Raw genomic sequence first — 17,656 nt, 5'->3', positions numbered from 1 at the left:
CATCAACGTTGGACAGGAGAAGAGCCAGGATGTGACATTGAGCACTCATCACAGTCGACTTCTGTGATGGCATTATCTGCATCGCCAGCAAATCCTGGCTGTTTAACCCAGTTTATACATTCAAAATGTTCATATTGTGAAGGCATTTTTATGTCTAAGCCTATCATGCAGTTGCTATTTTGAACTTTTTTTTGTCATATACAAATCACCTCAGTGCCAGTTTTCATACTGTGTTCTGCACTCTTGTGAGCCTTATGGGTGTAGTGTATGGCAGCATGGGTGCGAAGCTTTTTGTGAAATAGTGTGTAACTTGTTGTCATAGAATAGTGTGGAAGTGGTTGTGTGGAACCCTGCCAAACCCCATGACTTCCTCTGTCATAGTTAGGGTGCAGCTGGCAGCAAATACCTCCAGGTATTATCTAGTGAAAATAACTACAATGTGATACCGTCTATAGACACTTTCGGTGTCAGATTAGTTATATTATGCTCAAGATAACATATTTTATATATTTTTTTTTAAATATAAATTAAATCGCTGGTTACAGTATGTGACTATAGGCACACAGGTGACCCAGGAAGTAGAAATGCAAAGCTAGGCCAATGGAGAGCATGTTCATCTTCGAAACTATGATATGCACCTACGGTAAGTATGTCTCCCTTTATCGAATTATGTTTTAATCTTTTCTGCTACGAAATAGGCAAAATACCCTACAAATAAAGACATTTGGAAAGCCGTTTGTTTTGAAAGCATTTATGAACATTTGCAATCCCAAATGTGCTAGAGTGGCTTCTAGGAAGGTTAGTAGCACTACAATATCTTCAGAGGACAAGGGGACCATGAAACTGCCTAATCAAAGAACCAAAGGAGAGGCCGCAAACTGAATGAGGGCATGGGAGAAGCTTTGAGCTGTTTTGGCCAGTAGGTGACAGTGTAAGCAATGTAATGTGACTCCTCTCTGTTTCCAGAAAGCACAGTGAAAGTCTCCTCAAATTACAAAAAAAGCAACTAAAAACTTCAAATTAATTTTAATAATTGTTGTGGTAATCAGACACTCTCGAAATATTCATATAGTATTTTCTTGAAGTTATTTGATTGATTAGAAAAGGTTAGTTACTCTATGAACATGAACTATTTGTATTTCTTTAAAAAAAAATCTATTTGGTTTCAATGTCAATCATAAGATGAATATACTGCTAAAAATAACATATACTGTTGGGTTTTAGCTCATTTAAAAAGAATAAGGAACATGTTGTATTTATCTGACTAATAAACACATTAATATCACATAAAATAGCAACACCTCAAATTAAATAGAAAGCCTCAGCATTTTCAAATAATTTATGTAAACATTCTCAACTGTCAGCCAGAAAAGAACAACTACTATGAAAATGACTTAAGTGTTATGTAGCTACCTAACTATCTGATAGATTCATTTAAATTTGCCTGAATCTTAATAGCAACATTTCAATTATTATTTTAATTGATAATACTTTAAGTGGCATTTATGTTATTTCACTTGAGCTAATTCTTCAAAGTAAATAGGAGCTGTTTTTGTCATTTAATTTCTGTAATAATTGATTAATTCCAAGATAATATCATGCAGTGTTTGAGGCAGTTCTTTTGTGATTTTATTTTCCTTAAGATGGCTTGAAGTAAGTCATGTCAGTAAACAATAATGAATTATGTTAATTATAACAGCAGAGCAGGTATAAACAGCATGATTCATAACTAACAAACAGTCTGTCATTGATGCAGTTCAACTGTTTTACCACATCAGAACCCAAAATATATTCTTGTTTTGCTGCAACATTTGTAAACAATGTAAATTAAAACAAACACTGTATAGCCTCAAAACATGGTTTAACTCAAAATGTTCTATCATGGATAGTTAGTCCTTGCATCCATAGCTCTGTCTATGAATTTAAGAGCGGTTGCATTTCTTAGTTTTTGAACAAAACAGAAGCAGTTTTGTTATTGTTTCAATTAAGGATTCTAGCTTTGAGGTATTTCCTTAAATTCTTGAACTGCTCTTTTATCTTGAACATGCACAATTGCATTTGGTTGTTCTTGTGTCATTGTATCCTGAATCACATTTTACCAACAATTTCTCATCTGTCGCCTTTCAGTCGCCTGCAGATGAAGCCAAATTCATTTTTAAATTATCCCCAAGTAATATCTGGATTCTCCTTTCATCCCCACGCATCAAAGCCAACCAATGCACACTTCAAACAGCCATCACCAACTGCCAATCACGTATCTAAAGATGACAAACACAACGGAAAATGCTAATCAACCAAGGGCCCGCATCTACAAAGTAAATAAAGAAATTATAAACAGATGCCATAATTTACAACATATGGATAAATAAAGCACTATGTCATCTTTTTCAAAACAGTGGTTCAAGCGAGGTCCAAAACCCTCCCATCCAACCAAGCCTCTCATGAGTCAATGACTTCACTGGAGCCTGATGTATGTTGATGCTTTTTCCATTCAGCACTGAATGGAAGTCCGCAACCCAGACTCTGGTTATGGTTGTATAAATCATTTTATTTTCCCCAAGTTCCTACTCAAACAGCCGCTCTCCAAAGACCTTCTAACTTCCATTAACTATGGGCAAGCGATTGAATATGGTAACTGACGTTTTTGAAGATGGGATGGTTTATTGTCTCGCACTTTTCTAAGTAAAACATCATTTCTATCAATGGTTGGAAATGTTTTTTAGAGAGGGGGTGACACAGAATATAATAAGTAGTTAGTAGGAAATTCAGTCAACCATTTCTGGACTTCTTGACTTTTTGAAATCCCCATCCGTCCACTGTTGGCTGCCCTGCCCGAGCACATGAAGTTAGTGATGCCAAAGATGAGCTAAAACAATATGAAAGGTGTACTTTGAAAGGCTTTGTTTTTTCTCTTCTGCTCAATGTCACAGAAGTTGTTAACATTACAGGGGGGAAAAGATGTGTGTGTTTCCTGGCTGAACTTTGGTAGAAGGTACAAGAAATGTCAAGGCTTGACTGTGGTCAAAGCTGTTCTCGCATACGTACACACACACACACACACACACACACACACACACACACACACACACACACACACACACACACACACACACACACACACACACACACATTTGAGCCTTGAGTCACTCTTGCTATGCCTGCTTGTTTTGTTTTGTTCTAAGTGTGAGAGACTGAGATCTTTATCTAGCTACCATGCACTGTAGTCCAAGGAATGCAGTAAGATGGGTAACAGACAGTTTCACAGTAGTGGTGAGATCTGTGCTGATAATTGGGTATGCTCAGATGCACCTTTTTCCAGTATAGAACAAGCTTTGTTGTGGGAGCAAAAGTATTTCTGCAATCGCCCACTTTCTATTTCCCAAATCACCTCGCAGTGTAACACTGTGGTAATAATTCCATACATATGTTATCAACCTTTCTGTTTACTATTTATTTTATTTTGTTTATTATTTAATAGAAACATATGAAGGGCCAGTGTGTCTAGATTCATATTTTCAACACTAAACTGTGCTTGATCAGCAACAACTGATCATTCACAAAATTATGATATTTTTGCCATTGATAATAACAACACAGGTTTGGCTCAGAGAAGGGAGAGATGTTCAGCATTGAAGTTATTGAACAACCCCACTATAAAGTTAATCAGAGAGGCCTGCACCTCACTGTACCCAACATCAACATGTGTACTGAATATGTGATCATCTAATCAACAGATTCTCCATATTCTCCCCGCAGGTGTCTGCACATCAAAGGGGCAAAGGATGGAATGGTATCTCTATGCCTGCACTTACTACTGTGAACAAGCCTGGTTTTAACCCCCTGGACATGGCCAAGAAGAAACCTAGGAAATTGAATTTCATTACTCTACCGCTGCCTGGTTGATGTGTTGGTACCATTTGCAACCTTTAGGTAAGGTTGGACCACAAAAGAAACAAAGAAACAAAGCCCTAATTAAGATTCATTATCAAGTAAATACTACAATACTTTGACAAGATGTAGCACAGAGAAAGGACAATTTAATCAATCACACTCAACCCTTTTGAAATGAACATATTTTCAAACACAGCAAGCAGCAACTGAGAGGCCATAATGGATGATGACTTCCAGACTGTTATGCAGTGGAAACAAGCGTTTTGCTTGTTGTGTAACACCTTGCTGACAAATGTGCAGCTCCTTTATCTAAAGTGTGAAGAAATCAGACAACAAAAGGAGATGTCTACTCCAAGGCTTGGCATATGTGCTAGCTTTGAGGAGATAGACAGGAAACCTTAAATGCCAGGCTTGCGTCTCTGAATAACGAACACACAGTACCTCAGACCGTCTTGTCACATCCAAGCAACCCTAAATAAAAATACTTTTTATATACATACATCATTGCTTTTCCCCTCAGTATGAGAAATATCAGGCTCAGTCCATCATCTTTTATAGTTCTGAGGAGGAGACGTAGTGTTCCCCAAAGGCCCCAATAAATCCCCTTTATTAATTCTGGTCCTGGATAACGAAATGACATAACATTTTTAACATGATGTATTTTTGTCTTTCTAGTTCGAGTCACTATGGAGTGTAAAGCCAACTTTAGTGATGGTGCATCTTTGGCTTGCTCAGTGTGAGAATAACACATTTACAAAACTCTACATAGTTATCTCTTTCCCCAAAACCGTAACTGCTCAGCCCTGACAAAATATTTTAAAAACTGCAGTTTGGAGCAGATATGTGAAAACCAAGAGTCCGTAAAACCATGCAACAACAATGGCTATTATATCAACCACTGCTCCGCCAACCACCATTCAAGACCAATACATCATATCAGTAGTAAAGATAAGACGTCTATCTAGCCTCAATTAATGTTTTCAGTTGTTCCAGTTTAGAAAATCAAGAGAAATAACAACAGTTGATATATGTGTGGTGAATCTCTTGCTGCCATTGCCAGAGCAACCCTGTAATCTAGCCCATCATAAAACCAGAACAGATTTGGTTTAGCGCTTCCAGGGTGCCATCACTTTAAATTATTTTGAGCCAATCAGAAGGCCTGGGAGAATAATGTTTGTTCCCAAGATTGATTCCCAACTAGATGATATACTGTGAGAAGCAGTCCATTTAAATCTATTTCTCACACATATAGAGACAAACTCTCACCAAACTCTCACCCTCCCAAATACACAAGTATGGTTTAGGGTTGAGTTTCCCCTGTCATTACAGGGACAAGGTTAGTTGACTATGAATCACACTCTTCAAGGGTCATTGTTTCTTTTCTGCAAGGATAGAACTACCACACTGTTATCACAACATTATCCTCCAGCTTCCTGTGTAACACGGTCGTAGATTTGCCTCCCGATAGTAGTTCCATCTAGTAACATCCCAGATGAAAGAAAATCTCAGCTACACGAACCCAGACGTCATTAAAAATGAAAACACAATGTGAGCATTTACATTTGAATGAGTTGCTGAAAGATATGTGAATCTTTCAATAGGCATCAGTGTACATATATTTTTTCATCCCTGTTTGAGTTTATAAAAGGAAAATCAGTTCAGCACCAGTTGGGACATCCAATCTCTGTTTTCAGTCTCTGAATCAAGTCAAAACCATCAAAGCCTGAAGTTTAGGAATCTAAAGTCGGTTCAATCTCAGAACGTTTCCCGCAGCCTTTCATGGGTTGCCAAACATTTATTTGTTTTGGATTAGTTGAATTAACCCCGCCTTTCCCAGTGTCAGAATAGCCACAGTCACAGTGAAAAGATTACAAGGCCCTCCCTCATATATCCAGCTCAACAACCGTATTGTACCGTACACAGCGGCAAAATATTTAATATCACTGGATAATATTTTGTTTTTTGTTTGACAAGTAAATGGCCCTCTGAGCTGACAGTTCCCATGAGCACAGACCTGTACCCTTGGTGTCACCGTGGCAAAATGTTCATGATATCTTGACTTTACTGTACTTAAAGCTCTATAATGTAAAATGTAAGGGCACCAAAGAAACTGTTAAGTATTTTTAGTCCCAAGGCATTGAGTAGATTGGGCTGTTCTCATTCAATGTAAAATAAATTAGAGATGATGAAATTATGAATTATAGATATTGTTTGAGGTGGAAATTTGGAGATGATTTCTAAAAGTGTCTTGGTAATAAACATATAATCAAACACCACAAACAGTTGTCATGACATAATTGTATTGGAAAGTGGGTCACTATTGTGGAAAAAAGGTTGGGCGATTTTAAAAAAACACAAAGGCAGACTCATCATTTGAGGCATAACTCTTTTGGCGTCAATATTTCTTCACATGTTAAAAGTCATGATAAAAACGATGTGTGAGTATGTAATGTGTTAGTGTTCCAACTATAGCGAAATGTTGAATAAATACAATTGTTTTTCTATTTCAAACTATTTCTCTTTCCATGGGTAACAAAAATATATCTGTTGCAGGGAATTGGGATCAATCCCAGATGGGACCAAATCATTTTTCAAAATGTGGTCAAATGAATCCTGTGGCTTCTAATATAGCACTATAGCACATGCAAGTTCAGTTTGAGAGAACTTTCCTTAGAATGCTCAGGCAGAGACACAGACAAGAACAATAATTAAGACTTTAGAGCTCTGTTCCTAAGTAATCATATCAAACCAAAAACAGAAGAAATCACATATTTTCTTTGTTGAAATTCGAAAGTTGGCATTGTGCTCTCTGAGCCTGAGCTGTGTTTTTACAGTCATACAATGGGGCAAAAATCAAGTGTTTGTCTATCGATAGACAAGACCAGGTTGGTAATGTACAGTAGGCTACTGTACAACCAGTTTCCACTAATTCCCTTCTTGTTCCTCAAGGGGTCAGCCTTATTCACTTTGCTGAGTCCTTGGTCCTATCAATTATGAAGTAGCTCACTGACCAGTTCCACACAGTACATTGGTACAATAAACGTGTTCTGCAGTTCTAAAGGAAGCAGTAGAATATTGCTCGTATATAAACACGTGAAATGGTTGACATGTTGACTACTTTGTGCCATGGTGTAATCCATGTAAACAATATGGAACACAACAGAGCTCTTGCTAGCCTACATTGATTAGCACCATTGACACAGCCATGTACAGTACATGTAGCTACAGTGGTTTCGTTTCATCACACATCTCATCGTCATTTACTTAGCCTTCACACCACTAATTCTGTCCCTGAGTGAGAAGTCAAGTCTGATCCTTGGCTTTCACCACTCCTCAGGCAGCCAATTAGCAACAGCTCTCTAAGTATTTTCCTTGTGTTTCCATGGCTTTTGCCAGCTGGATAAAAAATCTGGGATGTTTTCTTTCTTTTTCTTTCTGTGCGACACTCCCCACTTTTGACCTTGGCTTCATAGAGGATGTTTGGAGCCCAGTCTCTCATAAGGCTTGGAAATGAACAAGATCACACAGAGGAGTTTTCACTGTATTCTTTATGTTTCTGGGCTTGTAATAATCTCCCCACACTTTCAATCCATTAACTTGTAAACACTACTGGTGCTGGCAGGATAAAGAGCTGAAAATCCACCCCTTTATTCATCTTCATGCTATTGTTCTTTTATGAATGGCTCGTATCTCTTGCTTCTTGTGTCGGACAAAATCTGTGCAGAGCACAGGGGACATGTTATACGATTTTCTCTATTCCTTTTAATGTTGATTGATACTCATGTATGGTCTTTGTGGATGTCTTGTCTTGAAGTGAGACCCTGTGAACAGGAGTCTAATGGGGGATGTCCCCCCTGAGGACGGGCATGCGGTCTGCCAAGTCATCTCATCAGCCTAAAGCAGGAATAACAGCAATCAGAACACATTAACAATTGCTTTCTTGCCTCTTGGTATCTTGGCAGGTATCAATTGGTGGCTTCTCTATAGGTCTTGTGAAACATTGGTACCCAGATCATTGGCGTGTGTGTGTGTGTGTGTGTGTGTGTGTGTGTGTGTGTGTGTGTGTGTGTGTGTGTGTGTGTGTGTGTGTGTGTGTGTGTGTGTGTGTGTGTGTGTGTGTGTGTGTGTGCCTACATGCGTGTGCGTGTGTGAGACTAAGCATGTATCCCCTTGATAGATGTATACATCCTCTACTTTGCCACAGCAGTCCACCAACAGCGGAAAAACTGATCCCGGGATCTGCTGTTGACTGTCAACTCAAAAAAATCCAACCCGCCCACTCACCACTAGAAAGCGACCACCGTGAACGCACACATTTAATAGCCGTGCCATAAGTCCCGTGAAAGGCCACTCTGATCTTTTTCTATCTATGACATTCATTTGTTTCACTCTCCAAACCAAGAAAAAGGAAAACAACGCAATTGCGGAATTATAACTGCCATTATTTCATTCGTTGTGATGTATGATGCTGTAGTGAGATGGCTTATTTAGGTGGCTTGCTAAGGGACGTCATGTTCATCTCCATGCAGTTTCATAAGGTGAAGTAATAACAAAAGTAGATCATCAGTGTGCAGTGTATTTGAGCGGCGATATAATGAGCCACTTAATTACATTGTAATGACTATATAGTTAAAAAGTGGTCCCATATTTTCTTGTTAGTTGTTCTCACTGTACCACTGTTGCCACTCCACTAACATGCTGAAGTACATTAATTCCTTTTGTGTTTCCTGATGTCCGCTGATGCCTGAGCCCCCCCCCCGCCCCCCCGACTCCCATTTATGGTCTGACTGGGGAAGGGAGTCAGGGGGTTCTCAGGCATCAGCCTTCAGCTGCCCGCCACTGTGGTCAGAGCCTGCTGCTGGCCCACCAGGGTTCTCACGCTAGTACTCTACCTCTAAAGAGGCACAAGCCCCAGAGCCCTGGCCCCACACACACACACACACACACACACACACACACACACACACACACACACACACACACACACACACACACACACACACACACACACACACACACACACACACACACACACACACACACACACACACACACACACACACACACGCGCGCGCGCGCGCGCAAGGTGATATATACTGTACATAAACACACAAACACACAAGGTGATATATACTGTACATAAACACACACACATATGACACATGGTCATACATACAGACACACACACATACAGATTCAAGTACACACAAATACACATGTAGGAGCTTTATGCACACACAAGCACATAGAGCACACACATTTTCATACACTCATACACAAATGTTTCTTTTCAATGTAAAATGTGACTTAAATCCTGAGGGACAGACTGTGGAGAGAACATATCAAAACCAAATCAGACGTGACTTTGAAGATTGATTAGCAGTTGAATGAAGCTCATCTGAGTCAATGGCACTCAAGCAACAATCCAAAGTGTTTATTAGCAGAGACTGATGAGGTTAAATTAGGGCTTTCATGGTATCTGTGATGTAGTTAGATTGTGCCTGGGTGAAAACGTAATCAGGAAGAGTTATTTAACCACCCACAGCAGACCTTGCTGGACTGTGGTAACAAAAAAAATAATAATATCAGTAAAACCGCTAATATCATGTTAGATGCAGAGGCAAGGCAGGGCTGACTCACTTTAGCGCAAACCCAAGCTACAATTTTGTCAATGAAAATATCTGAAATTGAAGCTCTGCATGTCAGTGATCTTAGTGTACTTTTGTGAAGTTGTGGGGAGGTGCCAAAAAAGCTGCACTTAAAAAAATTAAAAATAAATTGCAACATTGGCATGTTGGCATAAGTTCAACAAGTAATGGAATAATTCAACGAGGGGAAAAGGTGCTGTAGAAAAAAATCTCTTTCCACTGAAGCAACTTGCTGCTTGTGCCACATCTTTGTACAAGCGTACATCGTTGTTTCAATCTAGTGTGTCTTTAAATAGCAGTATGTGTGTGTGTGTGTGAGTGTGTGTGTGTGTGTGTGTGTGTGTGTGTGTGTGTGTGTGTGTGTGTGTGTGTGTGTGTGTGTGTGTGTGTGTGTGTGTGTGTGTGTGTGTGTGTGTGTGTGTGTGTGTGTGTGTGTGTGTGTGTGTGTGTGTGTGTGTGTGTGCGTGTGTGTGCACGCACGCCTGTGTGTGTGGAAGGAGCGAGGAGTGAATGGCTTGGCTCCACATCAAAGGCCCCTGCAAGACTCTGCATTAACGAGGCCCTTTGTTTCCTGCCTCACAGATTACAACAGGTTTCTCCCTCCACTGCAATGGTTCATCAGGCTCTGCTAGGGAGAGCACAGTAACCTCAGGACTCAGGCCTTTTCCTCAGTAACAGCCAACACTACAGCCCTGTAGAGTAGGGGAGGGCTAGGGTAGAACAGTCATCACAATACCCCACTCATAGAAATGAATAAAGATCATTGTGATCCAACTACTATCCCTACATCTGGTCCATAGCAGATTCACCCGTCCATAAACTTCCCTATCCCTCATTAACTCTGCAACAGCAAATGGCTGCTCCTTCAGCAAATGTTGTGTGATGTAAGACAGTTAGGTTGCGTCCCAAGTGACACCCTATTCCCTATACGGCGTGCTACCTTTGACCAAAGCCCTATGGGCCCTGGTCAAAAGTAGTGCACTATATAGGGAGTAGAATGCCATTTGGAACGTAGAGGTATGGTAGCTCCCATCAGAGAGCATTTTTAATGAGCCAGTCCAGCTCTTTTAACTGTAACATCTTTAGAAGCACATGAGCCAAAGCAGTCGTGAGCCAAGATGGAACCGCTCCAATAATGGTTTGCTGCTTTCTTCTCCTCAAAAAAAGTCCTCCCTTAACTCAAAATGAGGCAGAAGTTTAGCTTACTTTTTACATAGCATTTTACCTGCCTTCTTAACCTTTTTGTGAAGTGAAGTGATTGGTCCAGCATTTAAAGTAACATCACTTTATTGAGCACATTACATAATCCCTGTTACATTCCTTATGGCTCCTTTTATGTCTTAATTATCTTCAGTTTGGCTCGGCCTTACAGCGTACTCAGAGGGGACATACTATATCAATAATGTAGACTTCGGAGATGTATTCAAATAGCGTTTGTGTAAAAGTCAGAGATATAACATCTAAAAACTGTCCTGCATTCTAGAGGAGATAGACAGAAAGGCAATTTTTCAGCAAATTCCAGTTTAGAAAAGGAGAGAGAACTGACCAGGTCACAGCGACAATGTAGTAACCATGTATGGATCCCAAATGGCACCCTATTCCCTATACAGTGCACCACATACAGTAGGGAATATGGTGCTATTTGGGATGCATACAATTTACATGAACAATGTATGTAATACATATATCACTAGCCACTTTAAACTATGCACTTTTATGTTTACATACCCTACATTACTCATCTCATATGTATATACTGTACTCGATACCATCTACTGCATCTTGCCTATGCCGTTCTGTACCATCACTCATTCATATATCTTTATGTGCATATTCTTTATCCCTTTACAGTTGTGTGTATAAGGTAGTAGTTGTGGAATTGTTAGGTTAGATTACTCGTTGGTTATTACTGCATTGTCGGAACTAGAAGCACAAGCATTTCGCTACACTCGCATTAACATCTGCTAACCATGTGTATGTGACAAATAAAATATGATTTGATTTGAACAATTCACTCATCCAATTGAATTATTGTCATTTACAGGGTTTCACATTCAAGGGTGCTTCATACTTCATTCATAATTGTGTTGAAGGGTGGAATATTTCATGGGGGAAAACCTACATAAAAATGTAGGCTGTCGAAAAGATTTGCTAAGGTTCAGTTTTGCACATTGAATGTTGCTTGAGAGAACATGTTTTTGGTTGGAGGGAAACCAATAAAGCGCACACAAGTGGCTACAGTTAAGAACTGTTTCCTTCGATGTGGCCTAACCTCAATGAAAGGATGTGATTTAATTAGTTTGCTGCTTTAATGTGCCTGAAGTTTATTTAGAAAGCAGAGTATATATTTTTTTTTTGTAGGAACTGCAATTTATCCTTTGTGCCATAAAAATATGTGCAAGAGAGAATGGTTTCCCTTGCAAATGATTAAGAAATGGAAAAGGGATTTACTCAAATCCAAGTTTTCACTTGAAATCATTCCATGATTCCAAATTGTTTGAGCTTACTGATATCTGAGCAGGGAAAATGGAAGAACTTTGGATTTTTGTTTGGTATTCCTCTTCTCTATCGAATTTCCCTCTCTGTTCAATATGGACTCTATGCATTTCAGCTGATGTTCAAAGCTTCATTGCGACTTAGACAAAAGTATTACATGAGTGGTTTAAAACATGACTTAAGTTAACAGAAGACTGCTCACTTGACCTTTGACTGGTGTGCAGGGTAGGAGGAGTTTGCACGTTTGGGACTATTCCATTGCTTCAATACCAGTACCAGTCAAGCTAAATCAAGCGTTCTCAATTTGCCTACCTGGTTAAATAAAGGTTAAATAAATAAAAATAAATAAAAGCGCACCTGAAGTATTTGATTAATGCATTTGACTCGTGTCTGCCCTGCTCAATGACTAAATGTAAATGAAATGTCACTTGATATGTCAATGCTGTTCACAATAGACAACAACGCACTAGAAATGACATATAACAAACACGTTTGACGTATGTGGAACTTTAGAAATGCACGTTGCAGGATTCCACATCATTGTAAAGCCACATAATTATGTTGCTAGTAAAGTGTACAACATCACCACCCCAGACATATTTCGGTGTTAGAAACTTGCTCTAAATTTAACCCCTAAACAAGTGACTAATTTATGTGCCATTAATATTTGCATTGAGTTTCCATAAACCTTTGCCCGAAGTAATATTACCATTTGTACATATTTTTCTCTCGACATGAAGTGCTAGTGTTGGCAGACAATGATTTTTGTTGTCTGTTTTCTTTCCTTTTTTGGTGTTTCCTGCCCCTAAGGCAGAGCAGAGAGTAGAATTTACTGACATCTGACGTCATGTCTCCAATTCCCATAGAGGAGATAAGAGATGGGGATACAGAGGCTGGTGTGTGAGTGAGTAATGCACACACAAACCCTGATAAGGAACGATTTAGAGTCCGACAAAGATAGATCTATCATATTAATCAAATCCAAAACTCACACACAGTCAAGTCCAACAAAGGAACGAGTGCATACGCCACCTCAAGGATATTTGAAACCAATGTGAGCACGTAGAAACACACACACACACACACACAAAAATTGCCAAAGAATCAAGAACTTGTGAAGTAAGCCACATAGTGAAACACAGCTGTGTATATTTAATCAAAGCGAATAAACAAGGAGTTTAAACAACTCATTTATAATTTAGATTTGCATACATTAAACAGCTCATTTTAATCTTTTTATTCATATGCATGGCCGATATTGTATAAATATGCAGCTTTATGCAAATACTAGGCACATTTTCTGTTTGTATTTAATTCTATTTCCCAGTTGTGGTTCATCATTTTCATTCAAGGCAACAGATTAAGCCAAATATTAAGTCACAGCATGGGAGCGTCTAAATATTTCTCAATTAAAACTCAGAAGACCATGCTACTGTATCAGCATCAAAAATGCTAGTCTACATCTCCTAGTCTACATCTTTTCCCTTCCAAATGGTGTTTTTCCATTAATCAAAATCCAAGTGCTATAGAGACTAGCGAGCCGTGCCATGTCTCTTATATTGATGAGTCTTTTTCTGATGGTTTACAGGGGACGTCCTACATGTCTCTGGTGTTCTCACTACATCAATACAAATGTCAAATAAATATTTCTACAACTTCACCAATGTCGGGATAAGATGGTTTTAGGTTTTGTATCTAAATGCATACTGTATACGAAGGAATCGTGTTTTACACTCTACATCCCCGATCTCTCTCTCTCTCTGTGTGTGTGTGTGTGTGTGTGTGTGTGTGTGTGTGTGTGTGTGTGTGTGTGTGTGTGTGTGTGTGTGTGTGTGTGTGTGTGTGTGTGTGTGTGTGTGTGTGTGTGTGTGTGTGTGTGTGTGTGTGTGTGTGTGTGTGTGTGTGTTTATATATAACAATATATAACAATGTTATAACAATGTTACACATTAGATAACGTTGTGGGAAATATCTATCAATGGCACAATAATCTGAAAGATTACAAAGTGTCCCCTTTGTTAAAAACAAGTAACTCTATCCATGATGAGGTGTTAAACGTCATGAATGGGCTAATGCCCAGCAGGTTCTTAGGTGATGTCTCTTTAAGAACTGTACCCTCTGCGGAAACAATTGTACAACCCCCAACAAGTCATTGAATCTGTCAATCACCGGTCGGCGCTCTTTGATGTTGGGAGTCCTCGCCTTGTCTTGAGCTCAAATGCACTATTTGTTGCTGGCTGGCTGCATTACATTCAACGTGCAGGGCCGCTCCACAGCAGAGCAACTTTTGTTTAGTTTTATACTTTGGTCGTATCTGAGTGCAACAAACTTGGGAGGTTTAGGTTAATAGAAAGTTTCGTTTCTTTTTTTTCTAAGGAGCGCACCCCTGATTAGGCTAGGACAATATTTTTTATTTTCAAAGCAACATGCCTCAGCTCAGTAGCGGTGGAGGAGATGATCTTGGAGCGAACGATGAAATGATATCCTTTAAGGATGAAGGCGACCAAGATGAGAAAATTCAAGAAAACGCTTTCACAGAAAGGGACTTAGCTGACCTCAAATCGTCTCTGGTGAATGAATCCGAGACGAATCAAAGTCCGAACGCAGCGGTAGGTACAAGAGAGATAGTTCTTATGCGCTGTTGGTAAGGTTGAAAGTGGTTGTTAAGGGGTCTTGGTATGAAACTTTTGTCGCCTGGCCTGTTCAAAGTTATTCTCAGGTTACTAATCTATGTTTACTGCCATTGATTTGGACACTTTCAGGCGGTCAGACGGGGACAGCAAAACGAACACAGAGGTTATCAAGAGAAACACCGGGAGCATCTTGACGGCGGTAAGAACTAACGTTAACAAGCTCGCGTATTCTCAGACAGCAGTTGAAGTAGGCAAATTGTATCGCAGTGAGTGAAATACGTTCCCTGGGATTATAATTATAAGCATAGTGAAGTCATAAGCTTTACGTTAGGTTTATTTCTTTCCCCTATATGGGGCCAATTCTGTCAAAAACACAAATAGATTTTTGGCTGTACTGAACCTCACTTTTCAGGGCAGGTAAGTTAAAACGCTATTTATATCATGAGCTCTAGTTCAGTAAAAATGTTTGAATATGATAAATCACAAAGATTTGTCCACTCATGCAATTACCTAAAAGGGAGTTGAAAAAATCCATGTGGATCAATTACCTTCTTTTTGGACAGCCTGTAAAGATGCATCACACATTTTGTTACCATCAACAGTCAAGACTTGAGAGATCAGTGGTTAGCCCACTGTGGTGAGTGACAAACAACAACAACAACAACAACAACAGGGGATTGGGGTTTGGCTGTTTTTGTGATGCAAGATTAGGGCTGTCACTTTGTCACACAAATATGTGAGAGTAGTAAAACAAGTCTGTAACCTAGAATCTGTCAAAGAACTCTCTGTCATTATTTGTTGAAAATACTTTTGCTTATTATACCAGTTTTAACTACAGAAGGCCAAAAAAAAAAAAAAATCATTTGGAAGGTAAGTGAACATGAGAAAACATGTTGTTGTCTCACATTTTTTCGTCTCACTCCACAGTTTCCAAACATCAAGATGGAGGAATGTATAAAACAGCGTATCCGGGGTACCCGTTTCTCATGCTGCCTGACCCATACATCCCCAACGGATCAGTGTCACCATCTGTAAGTCCACATCACGTTACCTTCCACATCACAATGTAGAGTTAATCACTCTGTTGCGTTATTATCAATTGTTATTCTAGGTCTCAGAAGGAATCCATTTGCGATAACAGGTGCACGAGCAGTTGAACGCCTATGTCTGAAAGTCAAATGCAAGGACAACGAACTGTAAGGAAATTAGAAAGTCTCGGGTGAAATGATTCAAAGCCACGTGTACTCCGGGAGATTTTGATGTCTGTATTGCCATGGTATTACTCTGATAGGAAGTATACATCCGCACCCTCATACAAGTTTGAGTATGGACTCAATCAGTAGCACATCAAAAAACAAAGCTTATTTTGCTCACACTTTTGTATGTCTTCTGTGTATTGGTATCTTATAACATTAAAGGGAACTATGCATCTTTGACTAGGTGAAGCACATTCTGTTAAATCTGCGAAAACAGGGGGGGAAAAACGCTCATATTAGGCATGGCGTTTTAAAAAAGCCTACTTTTCGGTCTTCTTTTCGGGTCATAACGTTTCTGTCATCAACACTCCAAGGGTTCTGAAAGAAACGCTAGCACTGTCAGAAGCTCAGGTTTAAACGGGGTCGGATATGAGGCCTAGTCATGTTGCCACTCAAATTACCAAAAAGTATCGAGTTTGTGTCTGTGTGAGACACCTAATTGTGTACAGACCAAAAACAGTACAACCTAACAGTTGTTAGGCCCTACGTAGTGGCTTTATATGCCTCCAAATGCATCAGGTCATTTATAAAATAATTAACACATTTTATTGAGACGTTAATAAAGTCGTCATTACAAAGTAAACACAAAACTCTGAATTATTTTCAGTGTTATGCCTCGAAACGAATGTGTCGCTACCTCTTTCTTCTTATAAATTAATTCCCCCGTTTTATCCTTAAATGCCCCGCAGTGCAAAGTACATAGGTTCTAAAGATTGTTTTGGGAATAAAGAGCACTTTCTTCCTTGTGTGTGTATGTGTCTCCACGGCTCCACACAATGCTCACTTGTTGCTTCCCTTGTAATTACCCGGCAGCAATAGCAGTACTGTAGCTGCAGATCTATCTACCTGCCACTTCAAAAGGAAGGGAGGATGGTGTAGATGGTGATTATAGCATAGGACATGGCAGTGGGGCGCGAGGGGAAACAGGGCTGTGGATTCCCTCCTGTTTGGTGTACCAGTTCTGATGTTTACGTTGAACAAGGTGATGCCTGTCTTCACCTCGCCTCACCCAGAGGCAGGCACTCTGCTTCTATCTCAGCTCAGGCGCTCTATCGCCTCATTGTTTTAGCTGGGTTCATTTGTCGTTTTTGACTTGGTTGATGCCTGTCTTTGTTATTTTTTTTGGTAGCAATTTGTGAATTTACCTCCCGGGAAACTATGAAAGAAATAGTCTATTTTTTTTCCATTTATTTGTGTCTGTTGCACTTTTGTTTAGGCATGTCAAATGTCCTTGTAAAAACTCTAGACTATCCACAGGGTAACAATTCATTTTGTTAAAATATATACGACTAGTAATAGACTATTGAAAGGAGAATTTGAAAGCATTTGGTTACAAAATATGTACATTTCTTCAATTAGTTGAAAGGCCTCACTAAACAGATGGTCTAATTAGCTGATTCTTCCCCCAGGCAGTTTAATCGCACCCGTTATTGTTTTAGAATTAATGTTATTAACTCTTCAAAAGAATTTCACAAAAATCTATTCTCTTTACAGAAATCATTTTACAATGTCTAAAAAGAAAACACATGAGGCTGGAAAGCGTGTTCCTTCTAAGCCCGAACGGGTCCTAATACAATTATTACAGCGTCGTTTCATGGGACATGCCAGGGAATTATGTTCTGGCTGTAACATTAATGTAGATATCAGTTGTCCTTCCAGATACAGTGTCAAAAGAAGGCGATTTGAGACGACCCCAGATGCTTTACCAGATTTCCCTAGCTTTTCTGTGAAC

General features: G+C 39.4%; 1 protein-coding gene across 10 annotated transcripts in view; it reads left to right on the top strand.

Moving 5' to 3' along the window:
- Nucleotides 1-14,217: 14,217 nt before the first annotated feature.
- Nucleotides 14,218-17,656, top strand: part of LOC129820815 (transcription factor 7-like 2) — a 65,800-nt gene continuing 62,361 nt past the window's right edge. For all 10 annotated transcript variants that reach the window (XM_055877832.1, XM_055877824.1, XM_055877814.1 and 7 more), the window contains exons 1-3: nt 14,218-14,644; nt 14,798-14,867; nt 15,596-15,699. In XM_055877832.1, coding sequence (XP_055733807.1) covers nt 14,462-14,644; nt 14,798-14,867; nt 15,596-15,699 — 357 coding nt within the window. In that variant the 5' untranslated portion in view covers nt 14,218-14,461. The remainder of the gene's footprint in view (nt 14,645-14,797; nt 14,868-15,595; nt 15,700-17,656) is intronic.

This window comes from Salvelinus fontinalis, chromosome 2, assembly GCF_029448725.1.
Source record: "Salvelinus fontinalis isolate EN_2023a chromosome 2, ASM2944872v1, whole genome shotgun sequence".
Taxonomy (NCBI): domain Eukaryota; kingdom Metazoa; phylum Chordata; class Actinopteri; order Salmoniformes; family Salmonidae; genus Salvelinus; species Salvelinus fontinalis.
The sequence above is the reverse complement of the archived record's forward strand: the minus strand, read 5'-3'. Positions and strand labels throughout refer to the sequence as shown.